The sequence below is a fragment of the Onychostoma macrolepis genome, chromosome 07 (genome assembly GCF_012432095.1).
Source record: "Onychostoma macrolepis isolate SWU-2019 chromosome 07, ASM1243209v1, whole genome shotgun sequence".
Taxonomy (NCBI): Eukaryota; Metazoa; Chordata; class Actinopteri; order Cypriniformes; family Cyprinidae; genus Onychostoma; species Onychostoma macrolepis.
The window spans coordinates 18,800,105-18,820,788 of record NC_081161.1 but is presented as its reverse complement, the minus strand read 5'-3'; the positions used below and the strand labels follow the sequence as shown (position 1 = coordinate 18,820,788).

The 20,684-nt window shown below is 36.6% G+C and overlaps 2 protein-coding genes across 2 annotated transcripts; one reads left to right on the top strand and one right to left on the bottom strand.

Moving 5' to 3' along the window:
* Positions 1 to 4,151: 4,151 nt before the first annotated feature.
* Positions 4,152 to 6,034, bottom strand: fjx1 (four-jointed box kinase 1). The gene has a single exon (XM_058780525.1). The coding sequence runs from the start codon at positions 5,762 to 5,764 to the stop codon at positions 4,589 to 4,591; it is 1,176 nt and encodes a 391-aa protein (XP_058636508.1). The 5' UTR covers positions 5,765 to 6,034; the 3' UTR covers positions 4,152 to 4,588.
* On the top strand, positions 5,555 to 19,897 carry pamr1a (peptidase domain containing associated with muscle regeneration 1a). Its single transcript, XM_058780524.1, has 12 exons — positions 5,555 to 5,690; positions 10,393 to 10,564; positions 12,315 to 12,491; positions 12,731 to 12,856; positions 12,973 to 13,087; positions 13,226 to 13,443; positions 14,744 to 14,935; positions 15,221 to 15,412; positions 15,500 to 15,566; positions 15,652 to 15,881; positions 16,738 to 17,105; positions 17,521 to 19,897. Exons 2-12 carry the CDS (start codon positions 10,429 to 10,431, stop codon positions 18,082 to 18,084), a joined length of 2,385 nt encoding a protein of 794 aa, XP_058636507.1. The 5' UTR covers positions 5,555 to 5,690; positions 10,393 to 10,428; the 3' UTR covers positions 18,085 to 19,897.
* The last annotated feature ends 787 nt before the right edge of the window (positions 19,898 to 20,684 follow it).

Sequence of the window (20,684 nt, the reverse complement as noted above, 5' to 3'; positions counted from 1 at the left end):
AGCAACTCATGAATTGCATGTGTGTACATGTGTTTGTGTGCATGAGTAGGAGATTTACTACAACAAACAGTGCATTCATGAACACATATTTCTCTCGAAATCCTTACTATAACAGGCAAGAGATGCAAAAATACTTTTTACTGGCAAAATAATGAAGAAAAATACATTTTATGTACAGCTTTCCACTAATGCACAATACATTCATGTGCCAAGGTTGGGAAATGTCTAAAAAACAGAGTCATTAAATTCTCTATAAGTTCACACTTACGCCCACTTCGCCATTCTGCAACTCCCACGTCTGTTCTGATAGATGGTGATCCAACTCAAACTTCTCAAACTTCCACTCGGCTCCATGTATTTGTCATTATTATAGATGGATTCTATTTGATTCCATCAGTGTTAGTGGCGCACATTGAGGGGAAAGCCTTTCGTGTGGAGGCTGAGTAAATTATTTGTGTTCCATAGAGGGGGGAAATGGGTTAATATTTTAATCATACTTGACACCTTCACAACAGGGAATTGGTCTCGTTTTTGTTGAAGTTTGGAAATTGTTAAAAAGCCCATATAGTCTACAAGCTGCTCCATATATCACTGTAAAATAAAAAGCTACAGCAGTACACAAAACCACAGACCTTTGAAAAATAGAATAAGGTTTTGTCTCTGAGGCCATTACATAACGCCTATAGCGTTTCTTCAAATACAGAAGAACTTACTTTTGGCTCAACTTTTTGAACTTCAGGTTTAGAGTTGGGAAAACAAAAGTTTGAGGTTAGTAGATACTTTAATGTTTTTGAAAGCATTTTCTTATACTTAAAAAGGTTTCATTTATTTGATCAAAAATACAGTAAAAACAATATTTCTTTGGGATTGGCATGGTAATATAACCAAATGTTTGGCCTTTGAGGGTTTGGTGGCTACGTTGCTGCTGCTGCGGCAGAGCAAGTACAGAGTCTTGCTTCTGCCAATACATCTACAACATGCTGTTGTGAGCAAGTAAGAAATACTGCTGCACATATAAAATATACAAAATAACCCCCATATATAGCATACATGAATCACCACACAGAAGGGTATACAGGTGGAGCTGGGGAAGGTGGAGGGTTTCTGAAGCGCGCTGCACTGCTACAGCAAGCACTAGCCAAGTATTCTCCTGAATGAGTCTAGAAAGTGCCAATCAAAACCACAGACCAGGAAGACGCAAGAAACGAGTGATCTCATATGTAACCATATGCATATGAAAAAATAATGCGATCATCAACACTGACCGCATATAAATAAAAACTGCCTAATGTTACACAATGAAATTAAATTAACAGTGAATTTAACTTAAATGTCCATCCAGAAAGTGGTAAAGGGCTGTGCAAGCTTTGGAAGTAGTGATGGAAGCCATCTACTGCATCTTTGCTTTGATAATATTACCGAATATGATCCAGATGTAGCATTTGATAAAAATGCAATTTTCTCAGCTTTTTGCTCAAAATGTTGCTTTTTTTCTAATGAAACCTACCTACATTCAAGTGTTGATAAAAAAAAAAAAAAAAAAACAATGCTTGAAGCTAGAATAAAACTTTTTTTTTTTTTTTTAAAGCAGACGTAGTAATCTGATCTTTATTTTGGTGTATTGCATGTTCAGATATTCATACAATAAAATATTCTGGGGGCCATGAAATTCTATTGAAAATCAGCAAAGACGCTGGCGGTGGCTGGCAACTTTTTTTGAAATGCTGGCGGGGAGTTAATACAAATTAAAAAAGTAAATCAATTATTTTTAAATTATTATTAGAATACATTTTAAAATGTAATTTATTCCTGTGATGAAAAGCTGAATTTTCAGTGGCCATTATCCTATCTCTGTAAAAAGTGACCGTAATTTTAATGGTAAAAAACTGTGAAAATGCTACAGAAAAAACCTGTTATGGTAAGTTCCCCTAATATATACGGTAAAAAACTGTAATAGACATTTCAGACAATTTTACGGTGAAATACCATTTTTGGAAGTGAAAAAGAATGTAAATTTACAGGGAATAACCATAAATTGACGTTTCCAGAATTCCCTGCGTTGCATTTCAAATTTCTTTTGAATTTGATGTTTTTTCTTAAAAATAACTATGTTTCTTCTTAGTTTTTTCTTATCAGTTATGTTTAATAGGGTTCATCTAATTTATTGCAAATTTCAGTTTAATGAGTCTCACCATGATGGTATTTAGTGTTTAAGTGAATGACACTGTGCACCATCTATATATGTTATTATTTAAAAGCTGCTTGTGATTTGGTTCATCATGTGACTGCATTTGATGGTTATCAGTGTATTTCAAATGTACAAAACAGATTTCAGTACTTTAATAGGTTGGTATATTAACATTATATCAGTTAATGAAATTACGGTATTTAACTGTAAATTTAAGTTAAAACCTAAAATGTTTCTACCGTGTTTTTTACAGTAGAATTCCGACAACCACAGCTGCCGTTTTTTTACCGTAAATTTTACTGTGTAGTCTTCAGTATTATATGTTGATTTGGTGCAAAATAAAAATTTCTTATTATTATCTATGTTGTTATTATCTATTATCTATAACATTATTATTATCACTGTTGTGCTGCTTAACATTTTTGTTTAAACCACGGGATTTGTTTTTTGTAGGATTCTCTGATGCATAGAAAGTTCAGAAGAACAGCATTTATTTGAAACAGAAATCTTTTGTAATAGCAAGTCTTTGCTGTCACTTTTGATCAATTTTGTTGAATAAAAGTATTTAGTTCTAAACCTAAACTTTCAAACAAGTGTAAATTTGCAAAATTACAGTTTTAATTTTTTTTTAAACAAACCAATGAATTCCAAAGCTTGTGATAAACACAACACCAGCATCCTACAGTTAGAGTTTCAGTAAAGTAGACTTGCTGATATAGTTTATGATCTGCAAACTGCAAGAGTAAACATATTTAGCTGGTTGTGGGGTGTGTTTGACATGGAAAGTGACTGATTGGGCAGGTGGCTGATATGGTATAAACATTCCCCTCTGCTTAACCTCTGACCTCCACTTAATCACTTCTGCTGCTCCTTTTACTGTATATAAGCCATAGGACTCCAAGTCATACCAACATGAAATATTTAAAATATATTTGGCATAGAAAAGTATTTAAAAAGCTCACTTTGTTGTTAGTGTTCCTGATCCCTAAGCAGTCAAGATAAAATAGCTTAAAGAGGCTATGAGTGATGTTGATGAAAGCTGCAAATGCCTTTGAAGCCAAACCCCCCTCAACACAGGCCATGAAAGGACTGAGAGTCTGTAGGGAAATGCAGGAATGGAGCCCTCTGTTCCACCATATTTGTTTCATTCAAGTCCCTCTCTCAATTCTCACAAAATGGTATTTCTTCCACATGACTAAAGCTGTATATTGCATTTTAAATGAGAATTTCGGCTACTTTTGACGAGATGCCACAAAGTCGTGCTCTCATAAAAATGAGCTCTAAAATTTCACTTTAATATTTAGTGACAGCTCACCCTGCCTCCATCACATCTAATTTATGGAACCAAACATAACTGACAGATTTGATAATATAAATAAAAATATTAGATTTGCAATTTTTTGCAAACAAGTTAGTTGATTTCTTTTTCTTTGCTGACACTACTCCACCAATAAAAATGTGGGCAAATACAGTAATAAAGCATAATTCTGAACTAGGAAAATAACGCACGTAATTGTTTTTCACAAAGGGTTTTGTAGAGTATATCAATCATGGAGATCAATATTACTGATAAAGATGATGGCATAGTATAGAAACACATTGCTGACTCAGCATTCATAATAATCTGCATTGAACAGTCATACATCATTCTGTCAAGCCTATTCACATTCAGCCAATGCTAAGATGATTTCATCTACACGTTATAGATATGAGAAGCATCATGTCTGAACAGATGGGGAGGGTTGTAACACTTCTTTGAAATTTAATTCTATTAGACCTAAAAATATGACGCAAAATTGAACAAAGTGTAGATCGATAGTTATGAAAAAAAAAAAAAAAAAATGAACAGGTAGATTTTAAATTTAGTACATTTTCTGTGTTACAACTCACCTGGGTGTGGTAGGTGTAACAACAGAACTCGACACTTGATGTTCAGCTAAACAGTTTAGGGATAAATAAATAAATAGCATAAAAGATACGAAACATCCACATGAAAATATGAGACGTGTTAGACTGTAAGATCCATTTACTCTTTATTATCGATTATTTATTTGGACCCTCATGAAAACAAAACATCCTAAACCAGCTTGCTGCCTGCCCAAACTGATCTCCCAGTACGACCCAAAAAGTGTCCCAAATTCTTCTAAAACCAGCCAAAAGTGCAGCCTGGGAAACCAGTACATTCGCTTAAGCTGGTTTATGATCTTTTTTTCAGCAGGAGAGGAGGAATGTTTCAACCCATGGACTAAACAATAGCAGCCTTTTGTTAATATCCCTATTCTGCCACGTTATTCATAAATTCTACTAAGCATTATAAGTTCACATTGGAATGACACTAACAGTACAGACAGCAACGTATTTATAGCAACTACAAATAGAAACACCTGAGCTCGCAAATGTCTACATGATTTCTGTGCACTGCTTAATGTGTTTGTAAACCACATCAATCCTGCTCTGCAACGTAAGCGCGTGCTCTTCAGACAGAGAGCCCAGTTCACGCGCCAACGGTTCCCTCGCGCGGTACAGTTCACACAGCAGCTTCGCGCTGTTTCCGGAGCGCTGCAACTCAGATAAACGCCGGACTGTACTTCTGCGAAATATACACGACGAACTCAGCAGTAGTCTGTGATATCGTTCCCACAGGTCAAGCACTCTGTATCCGTGAACAAGCCCTGCCTCGTTATCAATAAAAAGCAAATGTCCGCTGATTGTTTTGAGAAGGTTATTAGTGGTCCTCTCCATCACGCGCGCGTCCCACTGGAGACTGAAAATGTGACTGACAATTCGATCAAAGTTGGCTGTTAAATAATCAAATATGATTAGATCACTCCACTGCATTAACTCAACCAGATACGTTGCAGTCATGTTCGACATATTCTCAGCAGAGAGTTGCAGACCTCCTCCTTGCTGTTTCCGCAAATGCAATGGAATAAACACTCCAGTGACATTTGGGATGAACTCAGTGAGAGACACAATGGCATTTGGAGACCACTCTAACGCCTCGATATTTCCTCGCACACTTGCCCACTGCTCACTGGACAGGTTCAGTTTGGAAAGCGCCAAGGGCGGAAGGTTGGAAATCCCAAGCAGTTCCGCTAGATAGTACGAGAGCGTTTCGCCCAGCACTTGATCCGCGTCGATGCCGTATCGCACGCATGCTCTCGTCCCGTCGGCGAAGGTCGCTAGGCGGTTTGTGGGTCTGCCGCAGCCCGCTTCCAGCACAACCACCCGAGCGTCCCGAACCTGCTCTCTCCACTTCCTCTCGTGCTCCACGCCAAAAACACGAGTGGAGAGACCGTCCAGCCACGCGCTCCAGAAGACCCGGTGCTCGATCGCGTTATCCAGAATATTAAAAGTTTTCCCATCGCGCAATCCTGCGCTCACCGGCGCGTGTCTTTTAGAACTATTTACCTGCTCGTTTGCAACGGAAAATACAACGTCCCGTTCAGAGGATTGTTGGACAAATATGAACCAAAGATGCAACTTCATATTTCCAATCCAGGTAACTATTCCAAGCCACATGCAAAGTGACGCGCATAATTTCACCTTGCCGACGTTCATGATTTCAAAACGCATTTTAGTCCACTTCGCTTTCCATTTACCTCTTCTTACATGAGTCTTCTATGGCTAAAATATGATCATAAGGAATTCTCCTCTCCAAATTCTCCTCTGCATCTCCTCCCAAACTCTTTCAGCCTTCAGTATAGCTACAATCGCATGGACGCGAACCATGTGACTAAAATCAGACCATGAGACTTGACAAATGTGGTTTCATATTTCTCCAGGGGGAATGCCAAAGACGAAAAGGTTAGAGGAGGATGTTTAGACTTTTCTGGTAAATGCACAGAAAAGTTTTCGGATTTTATATGTTTACAAACGTGTCTATCAACAGCTATTTATTTGAGTAAACGACTCAGACTGAGGTCTCCAGCGACCTATCAGTTACGTGGCGTGATTAGCTGGCGGGCTTTTATTTAAAGGTACACCCAGTAACTTGTGCTTATTAAAAAAGTTTTACACAGAGAGAAATTAACAGTACTTGTACTACTAAGGTTCCTGTCATCATAGCCTATCAAAACAGGCAATCCTATGAGATACAAGTTGGAAAGCAAGCCTGTGGTGAATTTTGTAAATAAAGTAAATCACTCAACTTTCACAGTTTGCTTTATATAACAAAGTTGTTTAGTTGTTATATGTATAAATAAGTGATAAAAGTAGACATTTTTCATAATTTTGAATTGAACAAAATATAATTCTTTTGTTTAGGCTACTTGTTTTCGACTTGAATGCGTGACATGTCATAATAACAAGGTACACGTTTCCCAGGTGCATTTGAAAGCAGCATTACTACTACTCATAAAAAAATGTTCACATTATATAGTGCTTTCAGATAGTGTCCAAGGCATATTAACAAGCGTAAGCATGAGGATACATCTAAATAAACCAAGCAAATCAGATAATATAATAAATGTTTACAATGTACATACAGCAGACACAGCATTGTTGAGTCTAAGTCAACAGGATAGGCCAGAGTGATATTAACTGGGATGTGTGCAGTCCACCAGACAGCCCAAACACAATGAGTCTGAAAGGAAAAATGAAATGTCCAAACAAGCAGTCCCCACTGGAGCCATGAAACAAACTGCAATGATTTGCAGCTCTCACAACACAGATTGGGAATAAATGCGGGGACATCAAGCAGCAACCATAAACACATGATGGTCACAGCTGCCACACTGCAAAAGGTGTCCAACATAGCCACTGCAGCGAGAGAACTCACGGCAGACCAGTGACATAACATTTATTTATATAGCACATTTAAAAAGTCACCTTTAAACAACACATTGTTTTCAACATTCATTTTGGTGTGGTACTGTTTGGTCATAACATTCTGGGTTGTTTTGCCATGTGTGAGCTGATCCTACTGTCATTCTGTTTTGACTTGTTACTTATTATTTGAATGCACTGCCAGACATACAGCTGGTCAGACCATGTTCCCAAAATGTCTGGCCAGGAGCATGAAAAAGCTGCAGGTGTTGTGCCTAAATCCTCCCCCTGCCACCATTCTGCCATTCTTCACATGAATGCGCACATACTGATTTTAAAGCTTTGCACCTGCTGAGAAGACTAGGATGTGTTGTGGTTTATGTGGTTAGATATCGGTTTGCAGGTCCCCAAAATGGGATGTTGGTATAGTGGAACAAAGCCAAACCAGGAGAATTGTTAGCCATCTGGTGGCAAGTTTCTGTTACCGATATATTTAAACTATTCAGTTTTTCCAAAAGCCATAGTTCAAAACAGCATCTCAGAGATCTCAAATTGATGAATTTGCACTCTGTCGTATATTGTTGAAGCAACATGGCATCGTACTGTGATGTTTAAGCAGTGAGTTACATTGTTGTATAGGATATGCACCCCAGATCAGAATCACAGAACTGTTACTTATGTGAAGTTCTGCAATATATAAAAACATGGGGTTTTTGAAATACACTGAAATGTTTAGAACATATTTATTTAATGAATATACACAAACAGTGGTTTATCTGTAAAAACCTAAAACTTTGGTTCTATTCCCTCTAGATAACAAGTCTACACTGAAAAGTCGCTAGTGCGTCAAAGAAAACCAAATAACCTTATCTGTATGGAGATGTTGTTATGTTTTATGACTGGAAGGGTTGACAAGGGGGCCTGTCTTTGCTAGGTTGGGTTACAGGTGTTGTTCTTTCATCCTGGCCAATTTGTCTGAAAGGAGATTGGTGCAGAGACTGTGAGCAGGTCTTTAAAAACAGGTTTTGTCATGTTGAAATACATCAGACAAGTCCAGTAGAATGAGGACGGCTGATCTGGAGGCAGCTTTCAGAGATCAGTGTAGCCTATGTGGAATGTCCACTTTTGAAACCAGATGCAAGTTGTTTTGTGGAAGAAAGTTAGAGACCTGACTGACAACAACTCAAAAATAAACCTTAATAAAATATTTAAACAGACTGTTTGTCTGCTGCAGGCTGCTTCATCACTGGGCCGGCTCAAACATAACCAGAAGAAAGAATCATATTAATCACTTTGACTTGTAATTTAGCAAAGCAAATAATAAAAGTAAGAAACTTTATTGTAGGTGACTCTGGCAATTAATCTAAAAAAGCTATATTTTCATCCAAAGGTTCTTACAAACAAGGGACATCGTAAGCAATTTGTCATAATATAAAACTATTACTTATACTTTTTGTACACGAAACCTCACGTTTCACTCCATTTTCCATTCCACTCCATTTAATGGTCCACTAATCTTTTACTTTGTGAATGCAACTTAGACTAATTACGCAGGTGGTATAAAAAGGACCAACATTAAAATACAGTAACTAAATGTAGCAGAGCTGAGCAGAGTGTGTGCCAAAGTGGCAAAGTACCGAAGTGTCTGTTCCCTCGGTGTTCCTTCTCATTGCAGATGCACGTTTTAGCGAACTTTGTCCAGAATGTCCATGAATATTTTAGAGAGAAGCCCTTTTCCCTTCAGAGTGCCCTCGAGCAAGAAATGCTAAGTAGAACACACCATCAGCAACGCTTCTTGAATGTTTCTTGTTTGGTATAGTTGAGTCTAACTCAAAACATCCAGAGGCTAGTCTAGGTTTTCAATAAGTGATTACAGTCTTCTTCTATCATGAGTTATAGAGCTGTGCAAGGATATAACCCAATATTGCTTAGACTGATGGATTGTGACTGCCCCTGTACAGAAGTAAAAAATTTTGTGATAATCGAAACAATCGTTCAAATGTCCCTTTAAAACTGCCAGTGTGATTCATTAATACAGTATTTGTCCAAGATAAACACTCCATTTGGAAGGAGATGTTTATTTGAAAATATGTTTTAGACTCTGTCCTTTCTGTGGAATTTTGTTTGTATGTAGCTGCCACAGCTGAAACAAATTAAATGTCAGAGTTGCATGTAAAACATCTCTGACAACCCCTCAAAAAACAAAACAAACAAAAAACACGTAGATCACTTTTATTTTTGTTGGACACATTGATGTTTGACTTCAATAATCGTATACTGCTAAACATTCTGAGGACATAAACATCTTAGAATTTGTTTTCAATATGCACACAATCATAAACATGCAAAAAGAATTTGAGGAGGGTTTATATGGAAAATGAATACTTTATGGTGTAGAGAGGGTGGAAACAGGCAGTAATAAAAAATAAACTGGACAACACTTTTTAAAGCATCATTAGACTATACTTGTCTAATTATAAATATTGATAGGTCAGATCAACTGTTGTTTACCAGCAGGATCATTTTTTTTCAGTGTGTTTGTGCTTTGCGTCTTGTGACATATTTGTTAATCACCACAGTCATAAGAGCAGGGGATTTTCTTCATTCAGACAGAATGAGTGTATTTGGGAACAGTTAAGAACATGGAAACTCGGTTTCCATGGGAACTCAAAACAAACGGGGAAATGTTTTCCTCTTTAGTCTGTCCTGCTGAACCGTTCTACCAAACTAGAAAATAGCTCACATCTGTCTTTGTGACACCAACCTTAGAGAATCACAAATATTTTTCTCATATCAAAAGTGAAAGTTGCAGCAGAAGGCTGAAAGTCTACATGTAAAGAAAATAATCCAAATGGATCAGTCAAATGGAGAAACAGATGGGAGAGGGGTTAGAGAGAGAGAGAGAGAGAGAGAGAGAGAATGAAAGAGAGTTCCCAGAGTCAGTCATTTGTAGAATACATTTCCACATCCTATTATCTGCTTGACCAGTGAAATGGTGCCAATTTATTATATTTATATATAGGCCTATATATATCCTCCCAAAAGTGCATCGTCAGTACATAAATTATAACCTAAATTATTATTATTAAAGACTCCACTACACTTCTCTAGAAAATACATTTACAGTTTTTTACATTTACAACTTTTTGTTTCAAGCTGCTGCAACAGTTTGGTTTGCTGGCAAAGGAATATTTAGAAGTAACTTAGTAACAAATATACAAACATGACATTGGTAAGAGAATGGGTTAAAGGTTTCCCCTTGCTCTGTATCAAACGTCTTACGTCACAGCAACAGTTGAGCAGTGAAACTGCAACAGACTGTAAATTGAGGGAGAGAGTGAAACAAGAGGAACTGTCTGAGAGAGAGCGAGAGAGCGAGAGTAGGAGAGGAAAGACAGAGAGACTGGGGGGTTCTAATCACTGGCCTCATGTTGCAGGAGCTCATTTGACACAACAGAAGTCTTGGCAGAAGAATGCTCTTTCCCTCAGGCCAGCTGGCTGTGAGCGCAGGGATATGGATGCCCTCTAAGTGTGGATACCATGCTGGTTCGCTCCCTATCTTTCTTTATCTTCTTCAGCTTTTAGGCACTGGAGCATCTTGGCCCAATGGTAAGAGTTTTGCACAAACTGTAACATTTGCTTTCAAGTGTAATGACTGTGTTTTCTGACACAGACACTGTTATTGCGATGCACTGTGTAATTTAAATACCACAGCCAAAGTGTGTTTATCTGACTGTATGTTTAGTCCTTTAACACCACTTAATGTTGTTCTGCAGGTTACATTCCATTAAAATGTGCTTTAAAGATCAGCTTTAGATAAGTGTTCCTTAAGTCCCAGCTGACTTTTGTCAAATGAGACTTGCTGAACATTGTGAATCTGTTTAAATATCCATTATCTGTCCTTGTGTTGCTTGCAAATTTGATATAATCCTTTGCCAGTGTCCAAAATATATAGAGGTTTAATTCATGGACAGTTCTGTTTAGTGTTTAGTAAACCTGGATACATGTGCTTGATGTGCATAAATCTCACAAATGAGAAAAACAGATATGAGATACGTAATTGTGCCAGGAAATGACCATAGGAACCTTTTTTTGCAAACTCAAAGATAGCAAGACACAGACAGGAATCTTGCTCCCACAAAAAACAGAAGCAGTGTTATAATTATAGCACTGTTGCACAATTATCACAGTCACTCATCTTTTATCTATATAAAAGCTAAACTTCTGGGGGGTGATGAAAGACCACAGACTATAATTACAAGGCTGGTAATCAGATCTATGACAAAAACATGACTTGAACCTGCCAAGACATGGTTAAGAACTTTAACGAATAGATCACCCAAAAATGAAAATGTGCTGAAAATGTATTTACCCTCAGGCCATCCAAGATGTGTTTGTTTCTTCATTTGAACAGATTTGGAGAAATTTAGCATTACATCACTTGCTCACCAATGGAACCTCTGCAGTGAATGGGTGCCGTCAGAATGAGAGTCCAAACAGCCGATTAAAACCTTCACAGTAATCCACATGACTCCAGTCCATCAATTAACATCTTGTGAATAAACAAATTAATCATTAAGGTGTTTTAACTTGAAACCATTGCGAGTCCATAACCCATAATAACACTTCTCCAGTGAGGAAGTGAATCCCTTGTTGTCTGTTCACATCAACTAACATGTTTGTTTAGAACAGTTTTCACTTGTAAAACGTGCTTGATCTGTGCATATTTCTCTCCTAATTCAGACGAGATGAATTTTTCACTGGAGAAATCAATATTATGGATTATGGACACAGAAACAATGGTTTAAAGGCTTAAAAACATCTTCATAGATTTGTTTACAAACACAAATTGATGGACTGGAGTCATGTGGATTACTTGTGGATTATTGTGATGTTTTTATCAGCTGTTTGGTCTCTCATTCTGACGGCACCCATTCACTGCAGAGCATCCATTGGTGAGCAAATGATGTGATGCCAAATTTCAAATCTGTTCCGATGAAGAAACAAACTCATCTGTATCTTCCATGGCCTGAGGTTTAGTACAATGTCAGCAAATTTTCATTTTTTGGGTGAACTATTTCTCTAAAGATGGACTTTCTTGTCTTATCATTTTTCTCTGGCACAAAATTGCCTCACAAACCATCACATCAGCTTTTACTGACTGATTGTAAAAAATAATGACTTTTTCCTGACTGAATTGGAAGATAAATTGACTTACTTTACCACTAACATGCCAAATAAACTTTATCACAGTGAAAACTTCATTTGAAGAAGACACTGTTCACTTAACGTCAGTCACATGAATTCTAGAAAAGCATGCAAGACATTATGTCTCTTACTTGTAGTCTGCTTGATTTAGTTTTTAGGTCGCAGGAGGATAAATGTCCCGGCCCACAGTGGAACGCCATGTGCCGTACCTGCTGTGAGTATGAGCAGATTTCATGTAAGTGCCCATCTCAGGGAACGAAAGTGGGCTACGCTGTACCCTGCTGTCGAAACGTTTTGGATGAGTGTGACCCCTGCATCCTTCACCAGGGTAAGAAGGAACACAACTTTCTTGAAGTTTTGAACTTTAGATGACCTGGAAGTGTAATTTTCAACTTGAGCAGTTCATATTATGTATTTATATTGCATACGCGTCTGTGCAAAATAGATTTTTTAAAAATATATGAGCTTCAGCATATTTCATTTGTTTATTATTTATTTATGCTTCCTATTTGCTGTTTTCATAAACTTTATTTATTTATTAAGTAAATAATATCTGTATCCAATAAGGTTGCAGCATTTTTGATAACTGCAAGACTTGCAACAATGGCACCTGGCAGGCCAAGGATGATTTCTACATCAGAGGCAGGTACTGCACATCGTGTCGTCGAGGGTGGTCTGGTGGAGACTGTCTCAGTGAGTTATTTGGTCGTTTACAGAATCCTTTTAATAATTGACATTTACCGTTATTGCTTTTTATCGTCACCAATATTTAAATAATTTCACATACACACTTTTTTTGCCAACTTTAGCATGCGGAGAAGTTATACAGAGACCACATGGTCATGTGACTTTAGAAAGTTATCCAATCAATGCCAAATGTGAATGGACACTACAAGTTGGCCAAGGAGCAACAATGGAACTCAGGTATCTACTGTTAAAAGCTAATGAATGATTTGTAGTTCAAACATTTCTCAATTGAATCAGTCTCAATTGCAAATATATTGCAAATCTGTACAGTATGTTTTCTCAATACAGTTTTTCTCAATGTTCACATGTGTTCAGGTTCTCCATGATTAGTCTAGAATCTGACCATAGTTGTCGATATGACTATGTAGAGGTGCGGGATGGGGACAGTCCAAAGTCACCTGTGATTGGCAGATACTGTGGGGATGAAAGCCCTTTACCAATCAGAAGTTCCAGAAACTCTCTGCATATTCGTTTTGTGTCAGATGGCTACAATAACTATGATGGGTTTTTTGCTACTTTCCAGGAAGTCTCAGGTACAAAATCAATCAATAAATGTATTTACTTTTTTATTTTATTTTTTAATCATTGTATTTTTACATTTTATTATTTATTTATTTACTTACTTTACTTACTTACTTACTGAGTATATTTTATTAGCAATTAAATTTATAATTGAATATAAATATAAAGCATAAACCTTTTTATTTATTTTTTCAAATAATATATATATGAAGACTTCCAATGCAAAAGCCTCTAAAAGCCATATTGGTCAAAAATGAGATGACAATACTGAGTGAATGCTCTCCACACATAGTATATGTTCATCAAGTATACTTTCACTTCAAATACGCTAAAACCCAGCCTCAACCCATTCAGAAGTACATAGAAACCTATGCGTAGTAGCCAGAAAGAAATGCTAATTGTAAAGAAAAACATCAGACATACTTGGAGGCTTTTGCATCTGAACTCTCTCTCTCTCTCTCGCTCTCTCTCTCTCTCTCTATATACTGTATATACGTGTATAAATTTAGCAGATCCTGAAGCATGCAGCTTGCTTATTTTTTTATTTCATTTTCTTTAATATAATTTAATAACATTTTTAAAATCACACACACACAAACAAATATATATATATATATATATATATATATATATTTGCCGGAACTACCTGTGATGGAAGGAATCTGCTGGCCCCCTCAAAGTCCAACCTCATCGAGCAAATTTGGGGCGAGTTGGAAAATAAAACTGGACAGATCTATTGCACATTCAAAGGAAAGTCTTTGGCTTGAGTTGCAGAAGACATGGGATAACATTAGTGTTGAAGTTCTTTGGAAATATATACACTATGCCAGAGAGATTGCAGCAAAAGGTGGACATACCAAATATTAAAGTTAAAAGTGGATAAAAACAGTACCTCACTTTATCCAATATTTGTTCTGCTCAGAGCAACCATCTGCATTTTTCATGAACATTATTAAATTAAATCATGTTTTGGAGGCAAAAAAAGGGTCAATATTTTCAAATCTGTCAGGTGTTCTAACAATTTTGGCCACCACTGTATATATATATATATATATATATATATATATATATATAAATATTATAATATAAATATTACACTGTATAAATATTATAATAATTCCTTTCCTCAGTGTAGATGTATGTTTTCCCTAATTTTATGGACCTCTTTGTGGCTTTTTATTGTATTGCTGAGTGGGCTTCATGGATTCATGCTTACGGAGAGATTCCCTTAAGACTCATTTCTAAGCAAAAATCTTGTTTAATTTTTAATGCTTACATATTGCATCATAATATTTTATTGCTTTCCACAAGGACAAGCACCACCTCTCTGTGCAAGCCCCAAGAAGCCACCACACGGAGATCTCTTCCTGCGGTACAAGGAAGGTGACATCCTCACCTCGGTTCAGTATCTTTGCTATAAACCGTACAAGCTCAAGGGAGCATCTCAGCGGGCATGCCTTCCCAATGGCACTTGGAGTGGCAGTGCTCCTGTGTGCATAAAGGGTACGCTGACACTTATGTAGTTGTGACAACTGCTTTTGGTATAACACCCTTTGAAACTGATAAAAGCTGCTTACAATAAAAGTCAGGTGTGTGTGCATGTATGCCTGGGAGTCATGCTTCTTTGAACTTGAGATCACAGAATATTAGTTTCTATTGAGATCTTTCAAGATTTTAAAATGTATGAAAATGTATGGATTTTAAGTATAAACAATGCTCTAAAAATCTGTTTTGTTGTTGGATCTTTGCAAATTTTAGTGACCTGTTTCACTGCTATTTGAATTACAGAAGTGACCATAAAAGACTGTCCACCTCCACCACAACTCCACAGTGGATACTACACTGAGGTTTCAGGCTCTGATGGCAGAATAAAATATGTTGAATATTTCTGCAACAATACATATATTCTTAGTGGAGACTCAAAAAGAACATGCCAGAAGAATGGGACCTGGAGTGGCAGTCAGCCCCTGTGTGTCAGAGGTAACATCTCTACTTCAAGTTGCAAAGCAATTATGAAATACCTTTTGCAAACACACTATCAACTTGAACATCTAAACTCTTTTACAGCTTGTAAAGAACCTAAAGTTTCTAAACTTGTGCGGCAGAAGGTCTTGAAATACCAACCTCCTTCCAGGTACACTTTTTTTTTTCATTTCTTTGAAACAGTGTGTTATTAAACTCGTAAAGTTGGATCTTAATTTTATCCCTTTTAATGCTAGGAAAAGTCCAGTCCACAAGCTGTACTCTGCATCCAGTCAGAGAGGGACTGAAGCAGACACACTGGAGAAAGCCTTTAATGCTTTTGGAGATTTGCCACCAACTTTCCACCATGTGTACACCAGCATAGAATATGAGTGTGTTTCAGCGCTTTACAAGCATTCTGGTAGCGCACGCCGCACATGCCTAAAGACTGGAAAGTGGAGTGGTCGCCATTTCTCCTGTTCACCAGGTGGGGGAAGCACTAACACAATTAAAGCATGTTATGAGTTCTGTTTTCCTATTTACTATTTTCTATGCACTAATAACCCTGACAACTGTAGGCTGATAAACGCGAATTACATAATTTGTCCAATAATCGATAATACAATTTTTAAAATGTATTTTATAATATTTACTTTTTGTGCAATAATAGTAATAATAAAAAAGAAAATGTAATCATTTAAAAATCATTTAAAAAAAGATTTATTTTTAGAGTATGCTTTACTAGAAGATACTATTTCAGTATTTCAATATTTCTACTTGAAAAAATATATATATTTTTTTAAATCACATTTTATCCAGTGCACTCCTTGACATTTCTTAGTAATTATTTGTCAAATTTACTAGCAATTTCTGAGTGAAAACTGTTTCTACATCATATTTTCAGTGTGTATGATATAATTTTATAAAAATAAATACAGTAAATATGTTAATAATAATAATAATTATTATTATTACTACTACTACTACTACTACTACTACTACTTTTTTTATTTTACATTTAAAACATATTGTGGAACCTGTTTTCCTATTTACAAATAAATTAATAACCCTGAGAGATGTTGGCTGACAAAGCAGAATTACATTACCGGTATTATTCCAATAATTGCTAACACTTTTTATTTTATTTTATTTTATTTTATTTTATTTTATTTTATTTTATTTTATTTTATTTTATTTTATTTTATTTTATTTTATTTTATTTTATTTTATTTTATTTTATTTTATTTTATTTTTCAAAGCTGGCACTCAGTAATAATCTGATATAATTAGAAATTTGTGCCAGAACTCGCTCACTCACAGAACTGGCATTCATTCTCTTCCAGTATGCGGTAAATTACCAGCTGCCAGTCCCCAGAATTTCACAGAGATTCACTGGCCATGGCATGCTGCCATATATACCCGTCTGTACAATGCCAGCCCTCTTATGGCAAGGACTAAAAGACGGGGGGACACATTTGCCATTGATGAGGAAGAGGAGGGAGATGAAGATAAAGAATGGATTAAGAAGGACCAGAGATGGCAGCTCGTCTGCAGCGGGGCTCTGGTCAACCAGCACTGGGTTGTGGTGGCTGCTCATTGTGTGACGGAGCCTGGGCAGACTGAGGCGCTCAGTACAGATGATCTAAATGTAGTGATGGGAAAACATTACCTCAGTGACCTTAGAGAGAACAAGAGACTACAGCACATACAGGTAAGAGCTTTCAGACTACAATATGTCTTGCAGAAGTTCCTCTAGCAGCTCCTCTAAATTACCAATGCAATTCAAACACGCACCATTTAATTATCTGTTTATTTGTGAGTTACATATAATTAAATTGCATGTAATAATTCATCTTAAAACACTAAATAACTCCTGACAGTAACAGAACGAGACCTTTCCATAAAGCCAACAGCATTACATTATTATTATATGTCTTGGAAAGTTCTTGGAATGCCCAAAGCCATACTGAGGATACTGCAGACTAAATATACGCATTAAAACTCAAGGCACATTCTTATCGATAATCTATGATTAGGCTTTGCCAGGTAGTCTGTAGGATTATTTACTTCTCAAACCAACCAGCCTCTTTCAGTTCAAGTCTTTCATCATCTCTGTTCCCACACAGATCTCTCAGATCTTGATCCATCCGAACTACGATCCACATGTCTTAGACTCCGACCTGGCCATACTGAAGCTGGTGGACAAAGCTCGAATCAGTGAGTATGTGTCCCCTGTGTGCCTGCCGCGTCTGCAGGGTGGAGAGGTCACTGCAAAGCAGGCCTTCCTCACAGGCTGGTCCATAGCAGGCCAACACAGAGCACACACAGACTCCGAGGCCGCCCGGACCGGACTGATAGAATTAGCTGATGTGCTGAAGTGCGAAAGGCAATTCAGCAAACACGGGGTACCGATCAGTATGACTGACAACATGCTATGTGGACGCCAACATCCACTCAGCCCGTCCATGATCTGCCCTTCTGAAACCGGAGGGATTATTCTTTCACTCTCTGCTGATTCCCAACCCACTTTCCCCCCCAGCAGATCAGAAGATGCTGATTCTCATCATGCTTGGGAACTGCTGGGGCTAGTGAGCTTCGGATATGATCTGCGGGGCTGTAACCCAGATTTGTACACCATCTACACACGGGTAGCAAACTTTAAGAACTGGATCGAAAAGAAAATTACATAGAGCTTTAGATCAAATATTATAGCATGATCGTCTGTATAGCATTTTCGGTCATACTTTATTTTAAGGTGCAATTCTCGCCATTAACAAACCATTAACTATGATTTTGCCTCAATGAACTTATTGAGTTCTTATTAATAGTTAGTGAGGTAGTTGTTAAGGTTAGGTTTTGGGTAGGATTAGGGATGTAGAATATGGTCATACAGAATATTAAGGGCTGAGAACCAGAAAGGCGTAAGTGACAATTCACCAACTTTACAGGAGAGCCAAAACAAAATTTTACCATAGTTTGATCTGATTTTGTGTACTGATTTCAATTGTTTATAATAAAAATTTGTACACTCATGGATGACAGTACTTTTGCCAGTAGAAAGAGCTCATTCAGAGCTTTCATTTGATATATATATATCTCCATTTCACCAAAAATGCCACTTACGCCCTTCTGGTTCTCACCCCTCGATGTGTCCTCGATATAAGTACTAAAAAACAGTCAATATGTTAATAATAGGAATGCTAATAAACAACTAGTTAATCATGAGAATTGGTCCTTATAATAAAGTGTTACCACATTTTCCATGTTCCACATAAAAAAAATAATGGAGAGGATACATGTTGCATTGTCCTTTCAGATTTCTCATTCATTTGACAGTTTTCTTTTTTTTTTGACAAAAATCATATTCAAAAAATCAAAAGTTAATTTAAGAGAGAGTGTGGAATTTGAGATTTCACAACTAGTTTATGGCCTTGCGAGTGTATGAGGATATGTTTTTGCATGGTAAAATGAAGAGGAAGCGTTCCATGTGAATTCAGTCACTGGGCTTGCAGGCCTTAGCTTGTCTTTGCTCTCTCTTCAAGATGTTTCACAATCCAATTTGCTCATACTTTTTACACCATCAATATGTATTTACTTGTGCCTTTAGTGCAGCCTTTGTCGACTAAAACTGGGACAGTGTATTTATTTTTCAGAATGCTTTTAAATAAATGAAATTCGAGAAACACAATGTCGTATTTAGTGTTTTTATTAACAAATGTTACTTAATGTAGTTGTAGTCATTTTATTAGCTTTATCCAAAGATTATAGTACACTTATAAGGATGGCCTCTTTAAGGACACACTGGTGGTAACTCATGGCTCATTCCTTACAGGGATCAAACCAGCCACCTAACTAGTGTTGACCACTGATGCTATTATAATTGAATGTTGGGGTTTCTCAAATCTATCAAAATCCTTATTAATCCTTAATTAGCCATTATGCTGATTTGGTGCTCAAGAAACATTTCTTGCTATTATCAATATTGGAAACAGTTTTGCTGCATAATATTTTTGATGACACTTATTTTCAGGATTATTTTATTAATAGAAGGTTTATTGAATAGAACAGCATTTATTTGAATTAGAAATATTAATAATATTTTGTAACATTATATATGATTTTACTGTCACATGTGATCAATGTAATACATCCTTGCTAAATGAAAGAATTTATTATGTATATACTATTTGTGTGTGTGTATCTATCTATCTATCTATCTATCTATCTATCTATCTATCTATATATATATATATATATATATATATACACACACACACACACACACACACACACACATATACAGTACATACAGTATAGTAAAGATAAATGACAGAATTATCTTTCAACAATTTAATATGCACTATTTAGGGAAGAGAAGAATTTTATATTAGAGAAGAATCCCTGGGGTTGTTCTGTTTTCCATGCTCTTCTGTGATGTTGTGTGTCTGAAAATAGAGGGTGTAGAAGCTAATCTGTTACTACCTATAAACTTCAAGGTAGGATCCCGACCTTATGCTTGTGCATGTGACTGCTTGTGCGTGTGTTTGTTTGTTTGTTTGTGTGTGTGTGTGTGTGTGTGTGTGTGTGTGTGTTTGTTTGTGTGTGTTATGAATGCAGACAATCTGTTGGATGTTAATAGTGAAAGGGGGTTCAGTATGTTTCTTGAAGCTGGGCAAGTCTAGGCAGAGCTGTATGTTTATGTCTATGGTTTCTAGGTTTGTCTGTTTATCTAACTTTTTTTCCAACATAATCTGAGGAACAATGATTAATATTGCGCTTCATCCAAAGATTCAACTTTAAAGTCTTTCTTCTTTGAAAACATGTGCTTCATTTATGTACTTAGTTGACTCATATTTTGTAAATAGTCTTTATATGCATTTACTGAGAATTGTGAAAAGTGTGTTAAAGTATTAAAGCTGTCCTCTCAGTAATGACAAACATTGCAGAATTTATTTATGCTGACTAAGCATCACATGTGAAACTATTGCATTGTGGGAGGTTGTGGGAGTGGTTGCATTTAAATCCTACAAAAAGTGTTTAAGCTGAAAGATCAATACATGTATAGTCTCTAGGTAAGATTATTAAAAAATGTATCAGAGTTTAAAATGAATAGCAATAAAGTAGTTTCCAATGAACACGTTGTGAATAAGGCACTATATACACTCAAAAGCTGTCACTAGGGTGGTGCCTTTTCAAAAGGTACACCTTTGTACCCTTTTTAATGGCTGCATTTTGGTACCTTAACCTTAAAGGTACATTTTAGTGCCTACAGTGTACATATTAGTACCCA